At 38.0% G+C, this 21,676-nt stretch overlaps 1 protein-coding gene across 1 annotated transcript in view; it reads left to right on the forward strand.

The window, feature by feature from the left end:
• The window catches only part of LOC145672757 (BTB/POZ domain-containing protein 2-like), a 33,652-nt gene extending 12,620 nt beyond the window's left edge, over nucleotides 1-21,032 (forward strand). The window contains exons 4-6 of the mRNA XM_081741924.1: nucleotides 9,122-9,255; nucleotides 15,174-15,378; nucleotides 20,058-21,032. Of these exons, the coding sequence (XP_081598050.1) occupies nucleotides 9,122-9,255; nucleotides 15,174-15,378; nucleotides 20,058-20,888 (1,170 nt within the window). The 3' untranslated portion in view covers nucleotides 20,889-21,032. The remainder of the gene's footprint in view (nucleotides 1-9,121; nucleotides 9,256-15,173; nucleotides 15,379-20,057) is intronic.
• The last annotated feature ends 644 nt before the right edge of the window (nucleotides 21,033-21,676 follow it).

Here is a 21,676-nt window from a genome sequence, read left to right on the forward strand (position 1 = left end):
CTAGGAATTTCAAAACAAAACCTATGCCAATCGTTTGTGCTACGTTTGTGCCGGAACGTACCGCAAAAATTTTCGTTTGTACCACTTCCAGTACGAAGTTATAAGGGTTTTAAAGTGGGGGACTGGAGAAACGGCAGCCTCCAAACTTGGAATTTCGAAACAAAACCTATGCCAATCGTTTGTGCTACGTTTGTGCCGGAATGTACCGCAAAAGTTTTCGTTTGTACCACTTCCAGTACGTAGTTTTAAGGGTTTTAAAGTGGGGGGGCTGGAGAAACGGCAGCCTTTAACTTTGGAATTTCGATACAAAACCTATGAAAATCGTGTGTGCTACGTTTGTGTCGCAATGTACCGCAAAAAGTTGCGTTTGTTCCACTTCCGGTACGAAGTTATATGAGTTTTCAAGAGGGGCTGTGGTAACGGCAACCCTGCACCCAGTAATTTCGAAATGAAACCTATGCCCACTCTTTAAACTACTTTTGAACAGGAACGTTTCGCTAAACTCTTTTCTGTACCACTTCCGGTACAAAGATTCGAGAGTTTCAAACTACGGGGCTGCCGTTTTCAAACCCCTCTGAGTTTCGAAACGAGACCTATGCAAATCGTTTAACAACATTTGTGTCGGAATGTATCGCAAACATTTTTGTTTGTATCACTTCCAGTGCAAAAGTATGACAGTTTTAACTAGGGGGTGCCGTTTCCAGAACCCCCCATCTTGGAATTTCGAGATAAGACTATGTCAATCGTTTGTGGTACGTTTTTACCGGAATGTACCGCAAAAAAAAAAGTGCCTGAAGTTGGCCCCCCACCTCTTCCAAATTACACCAAACTTTGCACATCGTTAATGCATCGTTAGTGCACGTCAGTGCATTTAGAACTAACGTTAGTGCTATCAGCGTTTACGAGATATTGAAGAATTTGGTGGGGGACCAAGTTCATATGAAGTTAGCCCCCCACCCATCTTTATGCAGACAGATTTTCACTAAACATAGCGCATCGTTAGTGCATCGTTAGTGCACTTAAATACACTAAGCACTACCGTAAGTGCTACCATATTTTGGGATTATTCAAGATTTTCGGTGGGGGGCCAACTTCAGAAATATCAAATTCTATACAAATAGAGGTAGAAACATGGGATTGACGGTAATCGTTAGTGCATTGTTAGTGCACTTAAACGCAATAAGCACTAACGTTAGTGCTACCATATTTTGGGATTTATTCAAGATCTTTGGTGGGGGGCCAACTTCAAAAATATCAAATTTTATACAAATAGGGGTAGAAACATGGAGTTAATGGCAATCGTTAGAGCGTGATTAGTGCACTTAAATGCACTAAGCACTAACGTTAGTGTTACCACATTTTGAAATTTATTCAAAATTTTTGGTGGGGGCCATTTTCAGAAATATCAAATTCCATACAAAGTGTCAGTATTTTCAGGAATCAGTAACGAATGCACTAATTACTTTGTTAGTGCTTGAAGAGGGCGCAAATTCACGCTGACCACCAAAGATATTTTACTTGTAGCATCTACACTAGTTAAGCACTAACGTTAGGGGTTGGTGCACGAAGAAGCACTAACGATGGACTAAGGATTGTACTGGAAATGATTTTTAGTGCTTTTTAATTTGGCAGAAATTTGACACAATGAAAAACTCCCCTTAAATTTCTTATGTGAGTTTCCTGAGATGTAACTGGATATAACTACACTAATAGTGAAGCACTAACGAAAACGGCTCTAATTTTTTCGTTATCGGTTGGAGTGGGGCGCCAAGTTCATGAAAGCTTCCAAAGGTTTTTTTACTTGTAGGACCTACATTAATGAAGAACTAACGTTAGGTTTTAATGCACTAAGAAACACTAATAATTTCAGTAGAAGAGGTCATTAGTGCTTTTGATTTTGGCGGAAATTTGACGCAATGAAAAATTCCACATGAATCTCTTATGGGATTTTTGTGGCATATAATTGGCCATATCTACATCAATAGTTAAGCATTAACAGAACTATGAGTGTTTTGCAGAAGCACTAACGATACATTAACGAATGGATTTATTTTTCGTTACTGCTTGAAGTGGAAACCAAGTTCACGCTGGCCCGCAAAGGTTTCTTACTTGTAGCACCTACACTAATGAAGCACGAAACTTAGGTGTTGGTGCACTAGGAAGCACTAATATTACAAGGAAAGAAAACTTTCGAATTTATCGTGAACTTAGCCCCCACTACAAGCACTAACGAAAAAATTAGTTTTATACGTTAGTGCATTGTTAGTACTTCTAGAAGATACAAGTAGTTTCGTTAGTGTTTCACCATTAGTGTAGAAATGGCCAATTATAAGTCTCAAACACTCCCATAAGAAACACATGGGAAATTATTCATTGTATCAAATTCCCATCTCATTCAAAAGCACTAATTACCTCTGTTAGTGCAATTGTTAGTGCATTGTAATTGCTTCTTAGAGCACAAACACCTAACGTTAGTGCTTCATTAGTGTAGGTGTTACAAGTAAAAAAAAAAACTATGGGGAAGTCAGCGTGAATTTCGCACCGACACTTTAAGCACTAACGGAAAAAATAGTCCAATTCGTTAGTGCTTCTATAAAGCACTAACAATTTCGTTAGTGCTTCACTATTAGTGTAGTTATGGCCAATTACATATCACGAGACTCACAAGAAATTTAGGCAAATTTTTCATTGAATCAAATTTCCGCCAAATTCACAATCACTAATGATCTCTTCTAGAGCGATCGTTAGTGCATTGTTAGTGCTTTTTAGCGCATCTACACCTAAGGTTAGTGCTTCATTAGTAAATGTGCTACAATTAAAATACCTTTTGAGGCCAGAGTGAACTTAGCGTCCCCACTTCAAGCACTAACTAAAACTTAGTGCCATTCGTTAGTGCATTGGTAGTGCTTCTGGAAAACACTAACAATTTAGTTAGAACTTCAATATTAGTTTAGTTATGGCCAATTACATGTAACGAAACACATAATAAATTTATGGGAAATTTTTCATTGCGTCAAATTTCCGTCAAATTCAAGAGTACTAATGATCTATTCTAGTGCAATCGTTAGTGCATCGTTAGTGCCTCTAGAAAACACTAACAGTTTCGTTTGTCCTTCAATATTAGTGTAGTTATGGACAATTAAATGTCACTAAACTCCTATAAGACATTTATTGGGAATTTTTAATTGCATCAAATTTCCGCCATATTCAAAAGCACTAATGATATCTTCTAGTGCAATTGTTAGTGGTTCTTAGTGCACCAACCCCTAACGTTAGTACTTCATTAGTGTAGGTGCTACAGGTACAATATCTTTGGAGGGCACGGTGAACTTGCGTCAACTTCAAGCACTAACAAAAAATTAATGCCATTCATTAGTGTATTGTTAGTGCTTCTAGAAAGCACTAAATGTTTGTATGAAATTTGATATTTCTGAAGTTGGTCCCACCAGAAATCTTGAATAAATCCCAAAATATGGTAATGCTAACCTTAATGCTTAGTGCATTTAAGTGCACTAACGATGCAACAACGATTGTCTTTAACTGCATGTTTCTACCTCTATTTGTATAGAATTTGATATTTCTGAAGTTGGCCCCCATCTAAAATCTTGAATAAATCCCAAAATATTGTAGCACTAACGTCAGTGTTTAGTATTTTAAGTGCACTAACGATGCACTAACGATTGCCGTTAACTCTATGTTCCTATCTCTATTTGTATAGAATTTGATATTTCTGAAATTGACCACCCCACCAAATTTTTTGAATAAATCTCAAAATATAGTAGCGCTAACGTTAGTGCTTAGTGCGAATAAGTGCACTAATGATGCACTAATGATTGCTGTTAACACTATGTTTCTACCTTTATTTGTATAGAATTTGATATTTCTGAAATTGGCTCCCCCACCAAAAATCTTGAATAAATCCCAAAATATGATAGCCCTAACGTTAGTGCTTAGTGCTTATAAGCGCACTAACGATTCCCGTTAACTCAATGTTTCTATCTCTATTTGTATTGAATTTGATGTTTCTGAATTTTGCCCCCCACTTTAAAACTATTATAACTTCGTACCGGAAGTGGTACAAACGAAAATTTTTGCGGTACATTCCGGCACAAACATAGCACAGACGATTGGTATAGGTTTTGTTTCGAAATTCCAAGTAGGGAGGCTGCCGTTTCTCCAGCCCTCCCACTTTAAAACCCTTATAACTTCGTACCGGAAGTGGTACAAACGAAAATGTTTGCGGTATATTCCGGCACAAACGTAGCAAAAACGATTGGCATAGGTTTTGTTTCGAAATTCCAAGGAAGGGGTTGCCGTTTCCGCAGCCCTCACATTACAACTCTTATAACTTCGTACCGGAAGTGGTACAAACGAAATTTTTTGCGGTACATTCCGGCACAAACTTAGCACAAACGATTGGCATAGGTTTTGTTTCGAAATTCCAAGGTTGGAGGCTTCCGTTTCTCCAGCCCCCCCCCCACCCACTTATAAACCCTTATAACTTCGTACCGGAAGTGGTACAAACGAAAATTTTTGCGGTACATTCAGGCACAAACGTAGCACAAACGAATGACATAAATTTTGCTTTGAAGTTCCTAGGTGGGGGGCTGCCGTTGGCCCAGCCCGCCACTTCAAAACCCTTACAACTTCGTACCGGAAGTGGTACAAACGAAAATTTTTGCGGTACATTCCGGCACAAACGTAGCACAAACGATTGCCATAGGTTTTGTTTCGAAATTCCAAGGTTGGATGCTTTCGTTTCTCCAGCCCCTCCACTTCAAAACCCTTATAACTTCGTACCGGAAGTGGTACAAACGAAAATTTTTGCGGTACATTCCGGCACAAACGTACCACAAACGATTGGCATAGGTTTTGTTTTGAAATTCCTAGGTGGGGGCTGCCGTTTCCCCAACCTCCGCTTTAAAACTCTTATAACTTCGTACCGGAAGTGGTACAAACGAAAATTTTTACAGTACATTCCGGCACAAACTTAGCACTAACGACTGGCATAGGTTTTGTTTCAAAATTCCAAGTTTGGAGGCTGCCTTTTCTCCAGCCCCCCACTTTAAAACCCTTATAACTTCGTACCGGAAGTGGTACAAACGAAAATGTTTACGATACATTCCGGGACAAACGTAGCACAAACGATTGCCATAGGCTTTGTTTCGAAATTCGAAGTTTGGAGACTGCCGTTTCTCCAGCCCCCCCACTTGAAAACCCTTATAACTTCGTACCGGAAGTGGTACAAACGAAAATTTTTGCGGTACATTGCGGCACAAACGTAGCACAAACGATTGGCATAGGTTTAGTTTTGAAATTCCTAGGTGGCGGACTGCCGTTTCTCCAGCCCCCCCACTTTAAAACCCTTATAACTTCGTACCGGAAGTGGTACAAACGAAAATTTTTGCGGTACATTCCGGCACAAACGTTGCACAAACGATTGGCATAGGTTTTGTTTTGAAATTCCTAGGTGGGGGGGCTGCCGTTTCCCCAGCCCCCCCACTTTAAAACCCTTATAACTTCGTAAAGGAAGTGGTACAAACGAAAATTTTTGCGGTACATTCCGGCACAAACGTAGCACAAACGATTGGCATAGGTTTCGTTTCGAAATTCCAAGGTGGGGGGGCTGCCGTTTCCCCAGCCCCCCCCACTATAAAACTATTATAACTTCGTACCGGAAGTGGTACAAACGAAAATTTTTGCGGTACATTCCGGCACAAACGTAGCACAAACGATTGGCATAGGTTTTTTTTCGAAACTCTAAGGTGGGGGGGCTGGCGAAATGCACCTTGTATTTCTCCACATGTGCTCTTTCATGTTATTCACGATTTTGTCTATCGTTCTATTACAAAAAATTCACTTCCGTCCTGTTAACACCCATTTGTTAATATTTTTCTTACCACACCATACCTCCGTGTGACGAGCCCCATTTGACATTGTTGTTTACCACAAACCGTATATTTCTAGCGTTTCTAGTTTTTTCGGTGCTTCAGGTGGTACTTTTAGAATGCAGCACGCGGTACAGAAAATAAATAAACTGTTGTAGACGGAAACAAGGATCACGCACTAAAATCTTTCCAGCCTTAGAACAAAGTAGACGTCAACAAAGAGAAATATACTACTCCGCGGCTCACACGTGCTTCGGCATCGAGAGACGTGAACAGCAAGATCGTCTGCTAGCTTACTGTTATCGCATAATTTCCACAGTATAAGGATCCGGTTAGTTGGTAAATAATTAACGCACTGATACTGACTACTGCTATGTTGGAATTATGTATGTTCTTAAATCGAGATTTTCTCTGTTCCTGTTGTCCTCTTTTGTGTTTCATAATACGAGACGAAAATGGATTATTGTCGCCATGAAACTCTGCACTCTATAATTTCAAATGAGTCGGCGCGCGAACTCATACGCATGCGCAGTAAATACTATATGTCAAAGTACTGGTGATGTTGAAATAAAGCTGCATCTGTTGTTAAATATTATATATATTGCGTTTCTTATCACAAAATGCAGAATAAATACAGATATCTTTATTTGAAATTATTATTTTAGTAGGGATTATATTGCGGTAGGATATTAGTGCAGTGAGACCAACAACCAATCACTGGTCATCGACCCACTGTTAGTCAGGTGGATTTGCTTACATCTACTTTTTTCTAAGGCTGGAAAGAGATTAGAAGCTTCAATGTCGTCCGATAGATATCAACGGCTGAAGAACGTTTCTTGTAATCTAGAAAAGCGAAATGTGTAAAGAAAATCAGAATTGTTAAATCAGATTTGGCTCAAAAGTTATAGTGTGCACTAACGGGAAGACATAATATCCGTTACAAGTTAAGATGTTAACGGATTAACCCCATTAACTAACCCATTCGAGAAAATAGCTCTAGCTATCTATTGTTAGAAAAAAGAATTCAAGAATTTACATCCGTTTAAGAATTATCGTAAGGAATAACGGATGGGCGTATTAATATATAAATTCTAGTTGTGTCGTCCTAATAAGTAAACAAACCTGTTCCAGTAGAATTAAATCTATCAGAACTAATTACATTTTCATGCTATACGGGAAACGAGCATTTTGGATAACAGTCATAACTTGAGACCAATTGATGTCATTGGGGAGTGGGCTTCACGTGACCGTTTCTACCGCTGAGTTCGTTGTGGTAGAGGATGCATCCTGTACTCTGAAATGAATTCATACTTAAACTTAAAAATCAGCGAAATTAGAAGTTAGTTCACTCTGCTTTCAGACAGCTCAGTTATTACTCATCAAACGACATACTTTTTTTTCTTTTAGTGCCGTAAAAGTTAGTTCTTTTCTTCTCGATTTCTCACGAGAATCACTTCATGCAAATTTCTTTATCCTCACGGCATCTTATTTTGTTTCATGTGCTTCGGATCCCACGTTAAGCTTTAAGTCCACTTCTCATGCAGCCTCGTTGTTGAATGGCGTGCAAACCCAAAATCAAATCAATATTATTATGTTCACTTCGATGTAATTTATCGATTATCATATTTCGAAATATTATACTTAAACAAAAATTGAACTTTGAGAGTTAATCCTAATTTTGAGCTATATCTCATTAACCATATTATGGGTTAATCATAATTTTGGGCTATATCTCAATTAACCATATTATGGGTTAATCATAATTTTGGGCTATATCTCAATTAACCATATTATGGGTTAATCATAATTTTGGGCTATATCTCAATTAACCATATTATGGGTTAATCATAATTTTGGGCTATATCTCATTAACCATATTATGGGTTAATCATATTTTTGGGCTATATCTTATTAACCATACTATGGGTTAATCATAATTTTGGGATGTATTTCATTAACCATACTCCGTACTGTTGTAGGTACAAAAAATAAATAAGTATTTTTTCGACTTTCTCGAAAACTAGTCATGATAATTTACACTCATCTATATTATTTTGTTCAGCTTATGAGCTCTTTCGATTGCTATATCCTTCATCTTTTTGATATTGTCTTTATTTAGATGCAAATAATATTTTAGAATTAGTAAAATATTGTGCTTTTAGTTTAACCCTTTTAGGTGAGAAAATTCTGATGTGAATTTTAGATTTCTGAGGTGAATTTTAGATTTTCAGTCGAACAGCTACTGCTTCCTTACCATTTATCGTAGCATCATCGTTCATACCTCTTTCTTTTTTCAGAATAGAGCGTCCTTCCCACTCGCTTGTGCGTATTACACAACACAAACGGTAAAATCAGGGAAACCGAGCTTTTTTTTTTTCGAAAAAATAATCAAAATTTTTGTGCCCCTCTGGTCTGGGCTTGGGTTCAAGTTGGGATCTGAAAATTTCTTTAAAAAATACGTAGTTAGGTACACAACGTTTGAAATTTTCAATCTTGTATCTTGAAAAAATTTGTAAGTTTGAAAGTGAGCCATATATATATATATATATATATATATATATATATATATATATATATATATATATATATATAATAAAAATTCACTGCGCCACTACTATTTGGCCTAGAATCATGCTTCAAACGGCATTTTCTTCAGTATAACGAGCCCTTTCCAACGGTATCACTTACATGTCCGTATCATATCTGAAGCTGGAAATTCGGGAAAAACCGGAAATTTTTCTGAAAAATCACCCCCTCGGAATAATTGCGTCACTCGGGCCCGAGCTTGGACCCGGGTTCACATAGGGGTCTCAAAAAAATTTAGAAATACTCAAAGGTGCACACAACCAATATGCAAAATTTCAATTTGATATCTTGAAAATTAAGGGCGTGAAAAAGTTTTTGAAATTTGTCTCAAGATAAAAATAAAAGTTACTCCCTTCCGCTCTCACTTGGCGCCAGCAAGTTGACCATCCGGTTCCAAAATGCATCTGGGGTGCTCTTTGATCCATGCTTGACTTGATCAATAAAGAAATCTGCTTAAATATCTGTTGTAGAACGTAAATAAGCTGTCAAAGACAACACTATTCCATGGTAACCAAAGTTACCATACATCCTTAAAGGGTTAAACTTCGAAACAATATCGCATATACTTTTCAGTTCTTTCTTTTTTAAAAAAATACAAAACTGAAGCGAAATAAAGTAATTATTAAATAATAATTTTTCTTTAACAGGAATTCCTCGTTCATCGACTTATCCTTGTTGCAAACAGCCCTGTCTTTGAAAATCTCTTGAAAGGTGTAGCTGAAGAAAATAACATTATATCATTACCTGATGAAGACCCTGAGACATTTTGGATATTTTTAAGGTAAGTAGATATTTTACGCGATAGACACAGTAACAATCGAAATCAGACATGTTCTCGTACTTCATCTGGAATGAACACCAAAATAAACAAGGAGCCGCGGTGGCTTAGTGGTAGAGTGTTCACCTTTGGAGTATGGTGTCTCTGGTTCGATCCCAGCTCGCGCCAAGTGAACTTTGTGGTGGACAAACACCGTATGCGCAGGTTTTCTCAGGATTTTACCGTTTCCTCTCACTTTCTTCATTCCATCATTTCATTCATTTCTCATCATCACTGTCTCCTTTAACCTAACCGGCATAATCGTTGGACGTAAAACTTAAAGATTTCATTTCCAAAATGAACAATGCCGTATTGTTTCGACATTCATAGAAACTAAGAAGTGAGAAGAGTGAAAAGTTAATCATATTGTAAAATCCTCTTTCAAAATGGCATTCATAGTACGAGGGTTGTGTTTTTTTTAATCCCCATTAAGCCGCCAGAGAAGAGATGACGAAACGCAAATTAGTCAAACCTGTTCGTTTCATCTCGTACATCCTCCGTACTAAAAGACAGACTCTGGTGCTCAATCACTGTGGAATAGCGAGTATTGAAACCGTATCGAATACAATCGTACCGCCCGCCAAGAATGAACTACATAGTAAACAGGCTGTCCAAAAAGTCATGAAATATATTTTTAAAAAGATGTATTAGCAAGATCTGTTCAAAGGGTTAATATTCTTCCAAGTATTGTCCATGAGCATCTACACATTTTTTTCTACCGACTCTCCCATGTCCGGTATATCTTCTTGACGGCCTCGATGGGAATCTCCTTTAAAGCTGTTGTCACAGCCGCTTGGATAACCTCAATGCTGTCAAAAATAGCATGCTTTGAATAATTTCTTGATCTTGAGGAACAGAAAAGTTAGACGGAGCAAAGTCGGTACTGTATAGTGGCTGCGGAAGCGTTGTCACGTTATATTTCGACAGCAACTCATGGATTCGCAGAGACGTGTGGTTGGGTGTGCATTGTCGTGATGCAGCAGCCAGGCAGTGACAATATCTTTTTGTACGCAGATCACTCTTTTCTGCAGCAGTTCATGAGTTTCTACAGCGTTTCTGTCGAGTTTTGTGCAGAACTTGATTTCCCAACATTGTTCGAACGTAACTGCCATGACGTGATTTGAAAACAGAGGTTCACTAAATCAGCGATCTTGGCGCCACCGATGCTCGGAGCAGACTGATCTAGGATGCATTGCAAAGCTAAGGGCTCTCCCCACCTATATCAACACACCCGAACGTGCTTCAACCGAAGCGCGACGAAATAAAATGTACAACTATTTCATTACTTTTGGGACATCTTGTAATTCGATTTCTCCTGGCATAACGGCACAATACAGCTACCATTCTTGGTCGAATAGTTAAGGATTATGACCTGAACTAACTTTATAAGTGATTGCTGTGTGGACAAATGCTACAGAGAGTATAAAAAACACTTACCGACTTACACGGTGAGAGAAGACAAATGTGAATATCTGTGACGGAAGACGAAATTGATGAACGCATGATCCATATGCTTTGTGAAAGGGGATAAAATATGGTTTCTGAAGTACCTAATCTTGGGAATTTCAGGGAAATTAGCAGCCGCCTGAAGAAATTAAATTATATCCCGTAGTTCACACTTGCCGAGCGATTCGGTTACATTCGATACGGTTTCACACTCCCTACTCTATAATAATTAAACATCAGAGTCTGCCTTTTGGTATGGAGGACATGCAATCTCCAATGAACAGATCTGACTAATTTGCGTTTCGCCATCTCACGTGATTATCTTCTGGTGGCTTAGAGGAAGTTGAAAAGAAACTAGCCCTCTACTTAACTTTATTAATTAATTAACAAATAGATAAACGGAAAAGTAAATTAATTAACAAACAGACAAACGGAAAAGTAAATCTTAGGCCAAATCCTAAAATGCAAAAATATGTAACTGAAAAGTTCATAGTCCGTCGGAAGTGCCTCGAAGATCCCACCTATGTTCTTTATATAAAGATAATCAAGAAAGTTCTGTAGCTTTATGTAGAGAACTGAGTTCCATTGGTCTTCACACCGTGATTTGAATGCGAATGGAGATAAGGCGAACATCAGTTATTAGTGTGTGTATACCTAACATACTACCTGGTTGTGGAAGTTCAGTTACACCGTGAACTTGCGTAAGGACAGAGGGGACCTCCACAGAGCGTCATAAGAGCGTATATGCTGTACGAGTTCAAACTGGGGTCAAAGGCGCTGCAGCGGGGCGGAAGATATGCCAGGCCTTTGACGAAGGTGTCATGACTACGCGGACAGTGCAGCGGTGGTTTAACAAATTTAAGGACGGTGACGAAACACTCGAAGACGCACCACACGCCGGAAGATCAACATATTTACAAATGAAGATCTTCAGGCAGCAACTGAGGCGAACAGTGGACAGACATGTGAGAAACTGGGACTACAATTCAGTGTGAGTAGAGAAACCATTCGGCAGCACTTCCATCAACTTGGGAAGCACTACAAGTTGGGTCGATGGGTCCCACATGATTTGACTCCAAGCCAGAAGGCAACGCTGGCAGACACTTGTGTTTCTTTGCTGTTTCATCTGAGGAAGGAGTCATTTCTGGACAGGGCGTTGACATGTGATGAGAAGTGGGTCCTGTGCGAAGCTCCGCGGCGCCTTCATTATTGGTTAGCATCCAATGAACTGGTTGCAAAACAGCCGAAACCAGCACCACACCAAAAGAAGGCCCCCTGCGTGTTTGATGGACTGCTCACGGCATCGTGTATTAATGTACCATTTCTTGGACAATCACCTTTGAAGACGCAGTTCAAATCCCTAGGAAAAATGCAAAATGCACTTGACGAATTCTTCGCTTCATTACCCACAATTTCTACCGAGATGGCCTTCCAGAACATTGGCAGAAGATCGTCGATGCTGATGGGGACTATTTTTGATCCAGGTACGTCTTAGGTGACATATCGATGTTCGAAGGTTGTGGATGAAAAAGGAATAGAACTTTCTTGGTTAATTTATAATTTCTTGTTATTAATAACATTCTTCTTATTAATGAAACTAACAATTCTCAACTTCTTTTTGCCGATCATCACAAGCTATATTTCAAAATAAGTTCTACTGATTACTGTGTGAAAATTTGACAGGATCAACAGAAGTTTTCAAATTTGAAGTAATAAGGAGAAACGCGCTAAATGTGCTCAATAATAAATGTGTATTCCTCATGAGAAAAGAAAATCTTATAAATTTATTTGTTGAGGAGTAGGTCATTAAACACGTTCCGCCGCTGAACGTAAATTGAACAAAGCGTCCATAGATGTATCTCATAAAAAGATATTTCTCTTCTCGACGAATGTGTCTACAGTTGCAGTTCTTCAAATTCGCGTTCATAAAGTAAAAGGTACAGATATCCATCGCATGAGTGAAAGCATTATGGTGATTTTAAGGTTAAAGAACCTCTGAAAAAATTTTTACTTTCACGTACTCTCGGCTACATTTCTAAGGGGAGAAAGAATTTAATTTTCGTATTCGCTTAGGATAAGTGAACATATTTCTTCCGGGATATATATATATATTGCATGAATTAGTTTACGCATCCCTGCCGCGGGAAACTCATGTTTGATTCCCGGCGGAGCTCATCTGGTTCAAATCCCATTATCCGAGGGTCCTCTTGAACGATGTTCTGCGGATCTCATCTGATCTAACAATGATGTTGGTCGGTGGGTACAGGGATAATTTTGCAAGACTGTGGCGCCAGATCAATCAAATCCGAATGGTGCGTTCAATCACCATTCCTGGAGTAAATGCAATGTTCATGTTTTTGTGACTTCCTTTGAAAGATGTCCCAGTTTGAATTCGTAAAGAAAACTCACTGACAGTTGTGCATTCTTCATGGTGTACTTACATACAACATGTTCAACAACGCACTACCTTCTGGCTATCGGGGTATTCCAGTTTGTTTCCTGAATATGTATACTCATGTCCAAAATTATTGTCGCATGTCTATAAATATGTTGTTGTATGAATATAATTTGATAATGAATTCGCCCGGTATTTCTTATAATGTTAGTATGTGTATAATCGACAAAGACATGTATGTGACAAATTTCATGTCAAAAGAGCAAGTAAATAAGGGTTAAGTTCCAAAGTTGGTCGTCCGTTTCTAGCAAAATTTTGAAAACTTACCGGAGAGAAATGACTAATTTGCTTGTTTGTGTGCTTGATAATGTATAAGGAGAGCGAGAGTTATGTTTATTTTCTTATAAAAACGGTTCTAAACATGGAACTATTTGGCAAGCGGAGGGAACCATTTGGTGCAAGGTTACTTCATGGTAGGAGTATGGGAATGTAATGAGCATTTGCTTTGTAAACATGGCTGACGATAATCACGAAAATCTATTAAAAGTGAGTTAAATCATGGCTTAATAAATCTAAAAATAAATTGTAGAAAATGCAGTAAGCAAATAAATGTAAAGAAACGTGGAGAAAATTATACTTTTCAATGTAATAGTAATAAACGAATATGGCGGCAAGGTTCTAGAACACAGGTCCAACTTCCCATTAAGCTGTAATAAAGACAGGAAACAACGTGCCCCGCGGGGCTCTAACCCACCTTCACTTGCTGACACTCGCTCGTCAATACTATGTGAATTGAATATTAAACTTTGGTACTGGAAGGAACCAATTATTACACTTTTTGCCATAAACTAGGTGGACGACCAACTTTGGAATAAATGCCGTAAATAAGAACAATAAAACGAAAGTAAAACTTTCTTGTCCATTTAGCAACATTTTATTTTACTCATTCTAATTTTCGTATTTATAATTCTTTCCTATGAAATTTAGCACACATATACATTTCCCGATTATACGCATAGTATCAGTATTAAAAGTACCTTTCAAAATCATTATCAAAGTATATTCTTACAAGAAGACAGTTATAGATATGCGACAATCATTTCGGACATGAGTGTACATAGTTTGTGACGTTATAAACCTGACCTTAGTCCATTCATGCTATTGTATTTCTAGGGATAGTTTCCCACAAGACGTCAAAGTGGACATTTGATTCCCACAATCCTAATCTTCTTCTTTCTCACCTCAACCATAGGTTGGTGGGCAACATGGAAATTTTAAAGCTTTTCTTTCTCTTGGGAGAGCTGTTCTGTACTCTAATAAGGTCTTTTCTTCATAACTGCATCTAGATATCCTATCCTTAGTCTTCCTCTTTCTGGTTTTCCTTCTGCCTTTCCCTCTATTAACACGGTGATTCAATCGGGATGCCGAACAATTCTAATAGCATGTATAAAACTCTCGTCACTCTATCACTTTCTTTATCTCAGTGAAAGTAGCATGTATCACAGGCTAATTTGTCAGAGTAAAATAACGCATAGAAATCTTATAACTCGCTATTTTCATAGCTTAAAATAACATGAATCAAATTCTTATCACTCCCCAATTTCTTAACTGAAAATAATACGTATAGAATTCTTATGATTCAGCTGAAAATATAATGGATCATTCTCTCATCACTCTATTACGCCCTACCTTTTCAGCTGTAAACAACAAATATAAAACTCTTATCACTATGTCACTTCCTAATTTTTCTGCTAATACTTCCTCTATGTTAAGCTAAGTAGTACCAGAAATTAACATCTTACCAGCTGTGCTTCGTACTAATCTGTTATTGTTCAATGTAAAAAGTCTCTCAAAGTTATGTAATTATCCTGCGTTTTTCGTAAACATTAAAAATATTACGGGAATTGTAATCAAGCGTAAATAACTATTCACGACTTATCTATATTTGTTTCGCTAATTAAATCCAAAGAAAAGCTTTGAGATTGGTTAACAAAAATAAGGATGGTCTGAATGTGAAAATGATTAACCTTCTTCATTTCAGATATTTGTACTTCTATGACTGTGAGCCTTCCTCAGTTGAAGAAGCAATTACCCTATGTTTATTAGCATACAAATACAAGGTAGTAGATCTTCTAGGAGAATTCAGCATCTTTCTGGCAGCCATGACCACTGTGGACTCTGCGTGGAAAATTCTGAACTGTGCGATTGAATGTGATGTGGAATTTCTCAAAGAAGAAGTTTTGAAGGTACGTTAATGTTTTTAAGTATTAAATACAAGTATTATTTGGTTGGTTAGTCGATTTGGAATTTAGAGTCCCGTTCAGCACTGAGGCTTTATGAGATAGGAACCTATAGCTTAATGTGGGATCCGGACTACATTGTAAGTACTGGTCGAGGGGAATCCTTTAGCGAGTAGGAATATCAAGTATAAGGTTAAGGCAAGGGTTAGCCTTCTTTTTGGTGCCAAGAGTCGTCTCGGCCAGGCAACGTTCCCAATCTCACGGAGTGACTACAGCCTGGTAAAGTCGAATCTATTTCTTCAAATTCCTGGAAGCAAGAGTCGTCACCGTCGCGTTTGCGCTCGAGCAAATTGAAAGGGTGCATTTTATTTCGGTTGCACAAATGGCGTGTGGAGTTATAAAGGTGGTTTCGATTCTATGGAATAATGATCAAAATTTTTAAAGGTTTCATGTATTTTAAGAATTTGTAAACAGATAACACTGCCTCAGACTGTACAAGTAAATAAAAGGAAAGGCTGGATATTTAACATAATGCTCCATCCGCCAGTCGCACTTCTTCACTCATGTGGTCTAAATCATACACTGTAACACTTAGTGAAAGTCTTGGTGGACCCGTTCTCATCACTGTCTCCAGGTATCGCCTTTGCCTATCCTTACTCCAACTGGCCTTCGTTGCTGGTTCTGCTGCTGTTGTACGGGTGATTGCCAAAAGAAGGAAGGAAATTCTCACTCTCTCTTGCAATTATATAGCCCTTTGGCCGGTCTCTGCTACCTGCCTGGAAAGTTGAGGAATTCTCCAAAGATATTTAAGGGAAGAAGAGGCGATATGGTTGCGCTTCCTAACACAATGAATGAACTAATTTTCCAACCCTGTCTATCTAAGATTACGACTGAGATACCATGTGAACTATCAGACCCAATGGTTCGTGCAGACCTCCCCTTGAAAGTGGAACAATTGTCTCCTGCTCTGACAGAATGTCCTTCTCAGTGCCGCCTTACTCTAAAAGAGTAATACATACTGTTCTGCCAGGAGACCGGGCATGATGAGTGTAGTTGCCTGTGTCTGCAATGTCAGAACGACCTCAGTGAACATCTAGTATGAAATTAAAAGAGTTCGAACGAGACAGTATAGTGGAGTTGCGAAAGGCTGGGTAACTCTTTTTCATACTGGCAGCTTCTGTAGATCGTGACATGTTTATCAGTAGTGTACCCAGTAAGCAAGCACGTCTACGGTAAGTCTAAGTTTGCCCTTAATTGGTCTTGATATACTTAACCTTAGGAATCCTCTCTGTGTTTGACTCTGCAAAGTATAAATTTTCAGGTCTTACTTGGAGTTCAGATAGCTTTTACGTACAAACCTGAGTATGCTTAGACCACATGTAAGAATAAAGGCTGTGCAGAATGCTTGCGTGTTAGACTTAGCCTTAGAGGTTCTCTCTGTGTATGACTTTGCCAAGTGTAAATTTTAAGTTATGATTGACAGGTGTGTCAATTTAAAAGCATTTTAAGGCTAGCCTTATATTATGTATTACTGTCAAGTCTCAAACAAGCTTGCAATCGAAGAACTAGCAAGTTTGCTATAAACGTGGTTCGGTCTGCAGCCATATAAATGCAAACTTGTGCAAGGTTTTAGACTTGACCTTTCAGGTTTGAGTAAGGCTATTAAAGGTCTAATGCTATTAGGGTGTATACAATGACAGGCAGGAGGTTACACCAAATGGTCACGTGTTCCTCTCGCACGATTATCTTTGGCTCCTGCTCATTTTCGGTGGTGTTCGCAGAGACTACGCTATGAATGAATGGCGGTGGTATTCAATGAGGAGGGACATTTCTCCCTTAGACACAGCATCGATCTCGTGCGTATCTGTCGACATGCAGTTGAGCAGGAAAATCCAACATATTGCTAAAACCTATAATAGGTTCGCAATCTATCTTAAACGTGACCGGTTTTGTGACTTCCGGAGGCATGTCAAACGGAGACCTTTTGTCTGGGTTGCGAACACCAAACCATTCTCATACATGAAATTACTGAATGACCTTGACATCCACCCAATTCCTCCAAGAAGTAATTCAAATTAATGCAAGTCTTGGGGGCGTAAAGAAAACGTAGCTCAGAATTGATTATAAACATGGGAATAGAAATTCAAAGATAAAATTCGATAACACAGAAATAATTTAAAATAAGAATTTAATGATCTGATTGAATATTTGAATAATCACAGAGCATGGTATGGACTGGTATGACTTAAAGACTAGAGAAGAAAATGCATAATCACTTACTTTTGGTAACGGTGATAAGCAGAACCTCTGATGGACAGAATGACGGAGTAGAAAAACTAATGATGAATAATCTGACTCGCAGAGTTTCGACGTCAAAATAGAACTTCCCATACCCGGAAGAGAATCCGGTAGTATTTATATCATTTTTCCGTCGTGTCAACATTCTTACACATTCTTTGTGAACCTTCCTAGTTTTAGAAGTCATAGCCGGTCATTTGCATTGCAGAAGTCAAGGCACTCTAAATTTTCCATTGGATTATGAATCCTAAAGAATATTCAAACTGCATCTACTCCATACATTGCCTATTTTATACATACTTTAAAATTCAATTAAATATTTTGTTTGATTACGCATTGTGGTACACAATATTCTCTGTGTTTTAATTAAATATTTTGTTTGATTACACATTGTGGTACACAATAAAATGTTCGCACTCACCATACAATACGCACACCTGGCATTCTTGCATGTGAAACAATAAACTATGAATGCCATCCGCTTGTGGTCTTCATTCAGGATAGTAGGATTAATGAATCTTACACTCGTGACATCATCAATCGTGTTCTGCGATCTTATCTGAACGATCTTCATCCTCTAGCAGAATTGCATAAGTTACCATATTATCCGTCTTTGCCTTTCTACTTTGGCCTGATAAATCACCAGATAAATGATTTAGTGCCTAATCTCAAAAGCTGCCAAATCCATTTTCTTTTACCGAAATTGAATTATATATCGTTTATATATGTTTCATCTAAAGGAATTCCATTGAAACACTATTTTGTTTAAAAACTTAGTACATCATACTAAAGAAAAAACTAGTTCAAATATGGGACTTTGTACGTGTATATATCGAGATTTACTGCACGTTTTGCAAAATTACTCGAAACTAAGCTAAATGTATGTGGCGGATTTTTGATACTAGGCACCTCAAATCACATCGACTTTATCTAGCACGTGAAGGTAGGAAATGGTTGTAAGATGCCTGAGCTTCAGCTAGACTCTGACAACGATCAATGCCCATCTCCGGGATGAGCTACGGCGGACTTAAGATATTATATCCCAGACACTTAGAATTTGTAGGAGCGGCTGTCTGCCAAAACAGTTCCTTGTGTTTCCGCTTGGGGAGGGCACACAACTACAAAGATAAGCAAGGTATGTTTTCCGAACACCCGTGTTATAGGCTCAGAGCGTCCTAGAGCACTATGTAGAGATCAGTACTACTAGCATTATCTCCTTACGTGTACCAGCTTTGAGCTAGATGCGTGAATTTCTAGTGGACGTACTTAAACATGTTTCGAACAGAGTTTGAACATCACAAGAGTTTCTTCACCCTTATCGCCGTTAGAAAAGCGCAACAGATAGATATTCATGATCAACAAGATCGAAAATAAATGTACGAATAATTCAAGACGAGAGGCATAAGCTTGATATGGAAAGATACTATGCAGTTCCATTCCAAACTTTAAAAATAAAGGTTAAATGCTAATCTAGAACTAGGATACCTTCAACGTTAAAACTCGGTAGAGGCTTCTTTGTTTTCCTACTTAATTTGACACTGCAAAGGAAATGTAAATAGTATATTCTTTTAATGAAGTGTGAATTGAATATTCTTCACACGCGACAGTCATAATTATTTAGAAACATTACTTATCATGTGTGTTACGAGGATATTACGGATCTCGATCAATATGTTCAGCATCAGCTCCTCAAATTCTGATAGGTTCTGCTAATTACAGACATGAAGTACGCTGATGTCTGCATTTTTTCCTCTTGTCTCCGATGAAATTCAACGATCTGCACTAACAGCAACCCATCAGGTTAGGATAGAGTGACGCTGTACAAGTAATTGCTGTTCCTTTTAACGTCACAAGCACAGGAGGCTGAAAGTCGTATGATTATCATCCTATCAGCTTTAGAGAGAGAGAGAGAGAAATGCAAAGATCATTATAAACATATTGAGTTCAGTTAATGAAGGCCATTATAGTCTATATCGAAAATATGCATCTCGTTTCTCTAATCTAATTTAAGCCCATACTAGAGCACTTTCCCTTTTGCATGATCTAAGTGACTCTAAAATTTTTTAGGTCTATAAGGATTATTGTGTGGCTGCCAGCCCAGCATTCTTCTTCTTCCTCCGTGTTTTGAGAACGTCCCACTGGTCCCGTCCTGTGATTTCAAGCTTGTATCGGAGTTAATTTTCTATATCTTCCTTGTTTTTTTTTCTGCTATTTTAATTACATCCTTTTTAGCGTGAACGAAAATGACACCGCAGTGTTTGTAGTAGCACAACTACTGTGATAAATGAAATTAAAATATTTCTTTTAATATGTCGGTTAAGGTGAATACGTAGAATCTAGCAAGTGAACGTAATGTAAATCCCAATGCAATATTTCTATGCTTACAGGTCATGGCTACTGATCCAGATCAAATTATAGATAATCTCGGCACCGAAGACATTCCTCAAAGGACTATTTCTTATTTTCTAGACCACGCAAACATGGACATTTCTTCTGAATATAAACTTTTTATGGCTATGTATCGCTGGGCAGGAAAACAATGTGAGTGCAATGGTTCGTTACCAATACCCGACAACAGAAAAACATATTTAAATGACCTTATGTCAAAGATTCATTTTAACGAAATGACAGTAAGGGAAATAATTAGAGTTAAAGCAGCTCTGCCGTGGTCAGCATCCTTTTTGCAAAGTTTAAGACGATGTCGTTCAGTCCATAGTAGAAACTCCTTATCAAGAAGAATGACTTCGCGGAAAGTTGAGTTTTGCTGCGAAGAGGAAATAACAAGCAATGGCCTGTCAAATGAAGATATATACAAAAAGTTTCAGAGCATTGATGCCAATACGGATGTGACATCTAAATTGGTTTGCAAAACTCCTTGCACTTTGCGCAAGGTTTATGTGAAAGGCCAGAGAAAGGATGAGTTTGATGATACTACTATACAGGTATACAAGGAAGATATCTCTGTGACTGTATCGAAAGAAGGGTCTGATACCGTGGCTAAAGGTGCGTTTGAGGGTACCGTACAAAAGGAAGCCGAAATGGAACTGGAACTTGATCAGCCAATACAATGCAATCCAGAAGATACATTAATTGTACAGATTCGTTTCAACATTGGAGGAGTATATGAGGTCTCGCGGTCGAATGGAAAATTTGAGGACTTTTTCGAAACAGCAGAGAAAATTCATATCAGCGCACTTGACTGTGGATTACCAGAATAAATTATGTTTCATTCATATGGTGCACAAGACATGCAATAAGCTTATGTGTTAAATTAGTAAATTTTGGGTTATATTTTGGATTTTTGATTAGTATATTAATTTTAAAATATGTAACGTAAGTATAATAATTTTGAACATATAAAACGTTATATACGGTGTAAAGCATTCTGTTTATGTTAGTGTTTAATTATAGGATTTTAAGTCAGAAAATTTTAATCTGATTAACGATATTTCTATCTGACCTTAACGATAGTACTAACATCCTTAAAATGAGTGTAAATGTTCGATAATCGCCAGCAGATGGTACTACCTTTCCTCTATCTTTCCGATGTATTTTGTAAGGAGTGAAACTATTCAAATTAACTTAATCAAATTCAAGAGACCAATATTCAAATATGGCCCCAAAACAAATTGAATCATGAATCAAGGAATAACTCTTGGCTTCCACATATTTTGCTTGTTTTTTTGTTGAGAGTATCGTTATTGCGAGAGTATTGGGAGTTAAATTAAGTGCACTCTACAACGAATAATACAAAAAAACAGTGAAACCTTCCTTAATGGGCACACTTATCAATAACGAACACCTCCATAATACGAAATTATTTTCTGTCCTGGAAAAAATATATGTATTGTAATTAGGAATGGGCAAAACCGGTTTTTATAAAAACAGGAAAACGGTTTCTAGAAAACCGATGTTTCGATTTTCTTCAACACCAGTTTGATTTTCACCGAGACCAGTTTCGGTTTTCTCCAAAAACCGGTTCGGTTTTTCACAGAAACCGGTTTCG

The sequence above is a fragment of the Thermobia domestica genome, chromosome 16 (assembly GCF_964235325.1).
Source record: "Thermobia domestica chromosome 16, izTheDome1.hap1.1, whole genome shotgun sequence".
NCBI classification, from domain to species: Eukaryota; Metazoa; Arthropoda; class Insecta; order Zygentoma; family Lepismatidae; genus Thermobia; species Thermobia domestica.